Genomic DNA, 8,772 nt, shown 5'->3' with positions numbered 1-8,772 from the left:
GCAAGCAATGTTGGACAGAGAAGCTGCAGATTCCTCGCTGGCTCCATTGAGCATACTGAGAGGCAGATCTGCATGCTGAAGCAACCCATTGAAAACACAGAGCAGCTCACAGCACACTGCACATTGCACATTCCCAGCACGTCTCTAGCTCATTTTTTTTTCTCTTTTTGCCTCAGACTCAGTAGGAGCAGATAGAAAGAGAAAGACAGAGAGGGAGAGCCAGCAATCCTTAAACTCAGCCTTTTTTCCCGGATGTGCTAAACATTCACCTGCAAACTGGTAAGTAAATCATGTCATCCACTCTCTATTATACACTTTTAGGGAAACATATTTGTCATTGACCTTAGATTAGATATAAGTTACAGATATATATTTGCAAATTAGACTACTGCTGCTGCTGCTGATGCTGCTGCTGCAATATATCCCTCAGCCTTTCTCCCTCCTATCGTTATTTTAAGCAATCTATTTACTGCCATGCAGCCCCTTATCCAGAAACCTATCCTGCTTACATTAATCTGCCAGGAAACTATATTTTTGTGTATTGTATTAGCTACAGTAGATGTTTGAATGCTAAGTTTCAGTATAATCATTGCAATCTCTATGCCATAAGCACACAGGAAATGCAGTAAGGTGTAGACGCCTTGGTAATATCCAGAGATTTTACAGTAGTTATATGCAGCAATGTCATTATGTGAGTGTGAGTGTGTGTGTGTGTGTGTGTGTGTGTGTGTGTGTGTACAGTACTGTGTGTATTATCACACGCAGGAAGAATATAAGGAACCAGAGAGCTGAAATTTTTTTATCTGGTTTGGTATCATGTTCAGTAGTTTTCTCATTTGTGTACTCTTGAATGTATAGGTATTTTTGTCCGTGAACCCCTCTGAGGAACGTTCACCGGATGGTCTGTGGTACTGAAGCCCTAGTGCCAGTGCTAAGTAGACAGAACATTTAAATCGTGGATCATCCCAGACTAAGCTGCATTTTACTGTCAGCCTCCCCTAAGATAGGAAGATCATATGGGCATGTGGTGTGGGCAGATTAATTATCTCTACATTCTTTTATCTATTTCTGGGTATTTAAGGTATACAATAGCCACCGTATTAATTGCACGCTGTCCCTGGAATCTGCAAATCAATCACAGGCAATGTCCCACTGACATTTTACTGGAAATATCAATAAGATTTTGTCCTTTTCCAAGATTAACTGTTTGGGTTGAAATATATGATTATGTCTCTTTCTCGTGTACTCCATTAGTAACAAGTAGGTATATATAGTGTATGTATATACAATTAGATATATAAGGGCATGCTGTATTCTGTTGTTATAATCACTGCTGTCTGTGACTCATAATACTTATATGCTCATCAATATTACATCTCAAAAAATACCTAAAATACTGTAGCTAAATTGTATGGCACATTAATAGGAACATGATGAAATTATTTTTTATTGATAATCATTTGGCAGAAAGCGTTACTCAAAATTACCAGAGTGTTACTTTGCACCAAGACTGTATAAAATGTTTATTATGCCTCAATAATATAAATCTATATTTTATTTCTTTGTCTTCTAGCTTTTTTTATTAATCAACAATGGAACCATCTCCAGCAGAAACTCGTCTAAATGGACGTATGTTGTGGATAATTCTTTTAAGCACAATTGCTCTAGCATGGACTACGCCAATTCCCTTGATTGAGGATTCAGAAGAAATAGACGAGCCTTGCTTTGATCCATGTTACTGTGAAGTGAAGGAAAGCCTTTTCCACATTTATTGTGACAATAAAGGATTTACAAATATTAGCCAGATTTCAGAATCCTGGTCTCGACCCTTTAAACTGTATCTTCAGAGAAATTCGATGAGAAGACTGTACACTAACAGTTTTCTTCACTTGAACAATGCTGTGTCTATTAATCTCGGGAATAATGCATTACAGGACATCCAGGCAGGAGCCTTTAATGGTATGAAAGTTCTGAAGAGGCTTTACTTACACGAAAACAAACTTGACATTTTTAGAAATGACACTTTTATGGGGCTGGAAAGCTTGGAATATCTGCAAGCAGACTATAATGTAATTAAGAGGATTGAGAGTGGGGCCTTTAGAAATTTAAATAAACTGAGAGTGTTAATTCTCAATGATAACCATATCCCCTTGCTTCCAACAAATTTATTCAAGTCTGTGTCTTTAACACACTTGGACTTGCGTGGAAACCGGTTAAAGATCCTGTCTTACAGAGGTATGTTGGATCATATAGGGAGAAGTATTATGGAGATTCAGCTAGCAGAGAATCCCTGGAACTGTACTTGTGAAATTGTGCAGCTGAAGAGCTGGCTAGAACGTATACCTTATACTGTTCTGGTTGGGGATATTACATGTGAAAGCCCCTTTCACTTTCATGGCAAGGATCTAAGGGATATAAAACGAGGTAAGCTTTGCCCCTTGCTGTCTGAAAGTGAGGTTGAAGCAAGTCTGGGAATACCCCAGTTGACTTCAAGCAGAGAAAATTCATGGCCTACTAAGCCATCCTCTATGTTGTCCTCTTTTCATGTCACGGCTTCTTCTGTGGAGTACAAGACTTCAAATAAGCAACCAACTACCACCAAGCAACCTAGAGCTCCAAAGCCTCCACCAACACCCAGAGGTCTTTATCCAGGCCCAAACCAACCTCCTATAGCTGGCTATCAGACAAGACCACCCATTCCAATTATCTGCCCCACTGGATGTTCATGCAGTCTGCATATCAATGATCTGGGATTGACAGTAAACTGTAAAGAGAAAGGATTTCACAATATATCAGAACTCCTGCCTAGACCTCTCAATGCTAAGAAACTTTACTTGAGTGGCAACTTAATACAGAAAATTTACAGGTCTGATTTTTGGAATTTCTCTTCTTTGGATTTATTGCACCTTGGAAACAACCGAATATCTTATGTGCAGGAAGGAGCCTTCATCAACCTCCCAAATTTAAAGAGCTTGTATTTGAATGGGAACGACATTGAAAGGCTGACACCTGGCATGTTCAGAGGTTTACAGAGTTTAAATTATTTATATTTTGAGTATAACATGATAAGGGAAATCCAGCCTGCTGCTTTCAGTCTAATGCCAAATCTGAAGTTGCTGTTTCTCAATGACAATCTGCTAAGAACTCTCCCAACTGATGCTTTTGCAGGCACCTCTCTGGCAAGGCTCAATCTGAGAAACAACCATTTTCTTTACCTTCCTGTTGCAGGAGTTCTTGAGCACCTTAATGCTATTGTGCAGATTGATCTCAAGCAGAACCCATGGGATTGTTCCTGTGACATTGTCCCTCTTAAACAGTGGATAGACACCATCAGCTCGGTCATTGTGGTTGGGGAGGTGCTGTGCACAAGCCCTGAAAATCTGACAAGCAAGGATCTAAAATCAATTGAAATGGAAATTTTGTGTCCAGAGCTGCTGCATGCTACTGCTTCATCTGCTCTGCCCGGAAACATGGTGCCCACAATCTCTTCAGTCTTTGAGTTTACCACGCCAGGGGGTGCCATTCCACTGTCTGTCCTCATCCTCAGCCTCCTAATCTTGTTCTTCTCAGCTGTTTTTGTGGCTGCAGGCCTTTTTGCTTTTGTGCTGAGAAGGCGCAAGAAACTGCCTTTCAGAAAGAGACAAGAGGTGGATTTGACTGGCATTCAGATGCAGTGTAGAATCTTTGAGGACAGACCAAACAATTCCCCAGAGAAGGCTCCTGGCCATGTGTATGACTACATCCCACATCCCGTAACCCAGATGTGTAACAATCCCATCTACAAACCTAGAGAGGAAGAGATGGGGGAGGAATTTTCAGAAACAAAGGAAAATAACACTAATTATAGGACCTTAATTGAAAAAGAAAAAGAATGGACCATGGCAGTGTCAAACTCCCAGCTTAATACAATAGTTAGTGTCAATCAGAGTGGGGAAGTACCAAGTTTTCATGAAAATGGAGTAATCTTTCCTGGTATAATTGACCGAGAAAGGTCAGCTCCCACAGTTGGGTTTGTGGACTGCATTTACGGCACAGTGCCCAAATTAAAGGAACTACACGTACACCCACCTGGCATGCAATACCCTGATTTACAGCAGGATGCCAGATTAAAAGAAACCCTACTTTTCTCAGCTGGAAAGGGGTTTTCAGACCAAACCCAAAGTGAATACCTCGAGTTAAGGGCCAAACTCCAAACCAAGCCGGATTACCTCGAAGTCCTGGAAAAAAACACTTATAGATTCTAATATAGCATAATTTCATAGCGCCCAAATAAACGCATGAATCAAGATGATACCGTTGTGCTCCCCAAATTGTTTTGGAGGAAGGGCCATACTCTAATCATAATTAATTGAAGTGCCTTCGCAGACTTTTGCCAGCAATGTTATCAATCATTATTTTTTATATAGGAATCTAAGAAACTTGACTGTGCCATGTAAGGTATGAGGATATTTGTACTGATCCTGATAAATAATTCCACATGTCCTTTTTGGCAGTAACTTAAACCTTTTCACTTGAGGGATTTGGGGGGAGGGGGATAGGATGGCATTGTGGCTTCCTTATACATAGCAACGCCCATGGCACAGTTCCTGTATATTGATGCAGTTTGCTGCATGCCTAAAAAAAAAACTGCAGGGGGGTTAATGCTCGAATGTTCTCACCCAAAACACTAATGCTCATTGGTTTTTTTTTGTTTTTGTTTTTACCTACAATTCAGCATCCAAAAACCTGGATTCACTGCAAAGCATCATGGTTTAATGTATATTTGATTTATTTCATTTTGCAATGCAGAAGAGTAATGTACACAAAACAGCTAGGGATCAACATCTCTGTGAATTCATGAAGATGCCAGTTATATATTTCTGCATCTCACTGCAAGTTTTTTAGTAATGCTACCGGCTACGTATAACTAACAGCTTTGTAGGAAGCACTTTTCCTGTCATCTCCCCCCTTTAATCCTCAGCATACCCCATACACAAAGATTTTGCAAAATGTGCATATATTTATTCTGTAATTTCAGTGAATATTAATTGTAAAGGTAATGTTTAATCAGTGTATAGTGATTATGCGTCTGGTATAGCTTTCCTAATAAAATAATTTTAAACAATACATACATATACAGATTAAAAAAAAACAAAAAGGCTTGATGAGCAAACTTAGCTATGCCCAGAATAATTTATGTCCATCTGCTAAAAATAAGTTACCATGCTGACTAACATTGATCGCTATTTCATCGCAATTAGCGGAACATATAGAGGTAAGGCACACGGGTGAAGACACATGCTTTGATGTTGTTTTAAAATTCTAGGAATCACTAGCACTTTAGAGTATTTCGGTAGCAAGAGAATAAATAATGTAGTAATCCTGTGGATAACACTGGATTCAATTCTACAAGAATTGGAAGTATATTATTACTTACCATTTAATTTATTTGTCTAGTTTGAAAAATGATATCCCCACTATATTCCCTTAAGTAAAATATCTAGGGATCATCACAGTGCTTTCCGACTATTCTAGATGAATAAATTTCAAAGGACAACTATACAAAACGTCTAATAATTGGTTGTGTTCTTCATAGAGCACGTTTGTATTGCACATTATATTTCCTAAAATAGCGTAATCTATACAATTTTATTCAAAAATACATAAAAAGGGACCCTAACACCCTGAAAAAAAAACCCAAAGAAAATTTAATTTTAAACGAGTTTGTTGTTCAGGCTTCTAGCTGGTGGTTTATAAAAGGATGTATTTATGTAACTGAACAGCAGGGGGAGCTTTAGTCTAAATATTGCATATTAGGCATAGGCACCTGGTTCTTGGCTTTAGAGCTCTGTATTATTTGTGTACTGCAGCCATTCCTGGATCTATTTTCCTTAGCTTCATTTCCAGTCTAATTTAAATCCCTAATCAAATCATTATTGTACATTGAATGTAAAACCGTCAGATGTCACTAATGCCTTACATAAATATGGGGAAAATGAGAATGTGGAAAATAATAGTTTGTCATGCTTTAGCTTTTGTGCCAGGTCATCTGCCCAAATGTTTTACTATACACTGCTATAAATTGTTGTAATGATTGATTTTGTTGCATACTGTATATACATATAGATATTTACAGATATTTATACAGATTTGTATTTATATGCATTGTACCTATTTATATGTATACTACATAGCATATATATTTGTTTTGTTTTGACTTTTTTTCTGCTTTGATCACAATCCCTGGTCCTGATAGTTTACAAAGTAACATCACCTTTTGTGTCAAATATATCACTGTTGAGGGTTTCTGGTAACGTACTGTAGATTCATCCCTGACTTGCTGACGATTGATTTTATTTGATAAACACAAGGCAAGTGTATTGTAACATATTGTTATGTAGGGCAGTGTGGTGTAACTGTTAAGACCCTGGAATTTAGGGATGTCAACCATTAGAACTCTAAACTACTTTGAACTACATCTTCCCTTAATTTCTCCACTAAACATCATGAGATATCAGTTTATTGACAGCTAAAGTGCTGATGATCTGTGATGTAATATATTTTATTTAGACCACATCCTCCTTAATTAATAATGCAAATTACATTTACTTAAAATGAGCCAATTATACCTATTATCAGTCCAACAACTGGATTCATTTGCTTGGTATCACATCCGTTTGTTATGTTTTATAAAACAAATCCAATATTCACTGTATAGTGGTTATGACAACATTCAACACTACTATAAATAGGCAGCATGCACGTATTTTGAAAATAAAATCAAAATGCAAGGCCAAACACTCTTTATAAAGATAGAAATCCATTAACTCCATGCATGCATCACATCATTGTATTTATTTTACAATAACACTTTTGCGTGCAATCCCTAGTGTTACTGGTGCTGTAAACATTTTAAACAGAGTGCTCATAACCCATATCAAAGTATAATGCAAATGTTATGTTTATATATTTTATTTAAAAAAAAAAAAAAAAACCCAAACAAAAACAAGAAAAATTTGAAAAAAAAAAAAATTTGAAAAAAGATTGAAAGCAAGAAAGTCTTTACTTTGATAAAGAGAGATGTTTCACCCCTGGATGGTGCGGAATTCTATTTATTCAGTGGAAATAAATTTATTCTTGGAGAATGGTAATTTTATATTAAAGGAGAACTTTTTGGCTTAAAATTGGTTTTATTTTCTTATGTAGGAAGCAGTTCCTTTGTGCAGCAGATATAAGATGTATTTGTGGCTTTGCTGTGTGTGTGTGCAGGGTGGGGGTGGGGGGTCCCTTCTATGTTTCTGTTGCAGAGTTAACATGTAACATTTGGGATTGCTCTGACCGTGTTGTCGTAGCAGACAAAGGAAACACTGTCTAGTTTATCTCAGCTATGAAGAGATCAAATTTTCTACTGACAAATAGTGAATGCACAAGCCTTATATTATGAACTAATATGACTAGCACCGGTCATGATAAATGACAATATTAGTACTGAATTCTGGCATCTTATTGCACAAATGCTGACATGTAGATTGATATGTCAAAGCAGATATTTCCCAATACACTATCTAAAGAGGTACTACCATTGATTTGAATTGTATTACATGTCCCAAGACTCATTTAACATTATGTTTTCAGATGTTTGGTTAACTATCACGATAAACAAATCACAGATAACCTTTCTTTTATCAACAAGTCCTACCTAATAATAAACGCCCAGGAGAATGGTGTTTCACTAGTTCAATAATTTGCTGCTTACGATTTATGTATTGCTGTTGTTGCAATTGTAACTGCTCCAGATTTGCATAAATCACTACTGTCTTTTATGTACACTAATCGTTGATACCTTAAACTGGAAATTATATTAGTAAATTCGAGCTTCAGTATATATTCAGGAACTTTTTTCACATGCTTTTTCCTTGTATTTGCATATATGGTGGTAAATGTTTACATTTATCCCATTTATATAAGTGGGATTTCAATGCACTATGCAGTTGCTATACCTTGATTTTTGTTTAGAAACCAATTTAACTGCATGCTTCTTTCTTTCTTATCCTCTTGCCTTACATGTCTTGTTTTATCGCTTGTCTATCATAGCCAATGGTGGGAGTTGGCTGAAACTTGTATCATATTATTTACATATTTTAGATTTGTTTCTGAGCAAGAATTGACACTGCATTTGTAAATTGCATTCCATAGAAAGTACTTGGGTATTTTCGACAACTATAAATATTGTTCTAATTAGTGCCCACTGTGTTCAGCACTGAACTGAGCAACTTTACTACTTACCATAAATACATGATCACTTGCCTCTTAATGAACTTGTCATATATGTTTTAATGAATCCTTTTCTGCAATGAGGTTTTGTTACTGGCATAGAGTGTAAAATATATATTTACACAACAAAAGATTAATGGAATATCCAGGAAAAAAATAAAATAAAATAAACATTTTAATTATCGACAATTTGTTCATATTAGTCCATTATCGTTTTTCAAACTGTTGTACTCATTTCTGTTCTTACCTTTGGCTTATCAAAACACAAGTAACATTTGTATATGTCTAAAATATCTTTACACCTGGGGGTATATTTACTAAAGTGAGAGTTTTTAGAAATGAAGATGTTGCCCATAGCAACCAATCAGGTTTTACTTAACATTTAACTAGCACCTTCTAGAAGATAATAGCTAGAATCTGTTTGGTTGCTATGGGCAACATCTCAATTTCTAAAAACTCTCACTTTAGTAAATATACCTCCTGTTCTCAAAGAGTGAGAAATCTACAGTAACACAAAGT

The 8,772-nt window shown here is 36.5% G+C and overlaps 1 protein-coding gene across 1 annotated transcript; it reads left to right on the top strand.

Moving 5' to 3' along the window:
- Positions 1 to 215: 215 nt before the first annotated feature.
- SLITRK3 (SLIT and NTRK like family member 3) lies at positions 216 to 8,399 on the top strand. The gene is made up of 2 exons (XM_088452361.1): positions 216 to 279; positions 1,574 to 8,399. Exon 2 carries the CDS (start codon positions 1,593 to 1,595, stop codon positions 4,242 to 4,244), a length of 2,652 nt encoding a protein of 883 aa, XP_088308487.1. The 5' UTR covers positions 216 to 279; positions 1,574 to 1,592; the 3' UTR covers positions 4,245 to 8,399.
- The last annotated feature ends 373 nt before the right edge of the window (positions 8,400 to 8,772 follow it).

The sequence above is a fragment of the Taudactylus pleione genome, unplaced genomic scaffold (assembly GCF_031769625.1).
Source record: "Taudactylus pleione unplaced genomic scaffold, aTauple2 ptg000037l, whole genome shotgun sequence".
Lineage (NCBI taxonomy): Eukaryota > Metazoa > Chordata > Amphibia > Anura > Myobatrachidae > Taudactylus > Taudactylus pleione.
This window is presented reverse-complemented; position numbering and strand designations above follow the sequence as displayed.

Excerpts from the sequence above, each read along its gene's own strand:
- SLITRK3 (XM_088452361.1), top strand. The coding sequence starts at position 1,593 with ATGGAACCATCTCCAGCAGAAACTCGTCTAAATGGACGTATGTTGTGG.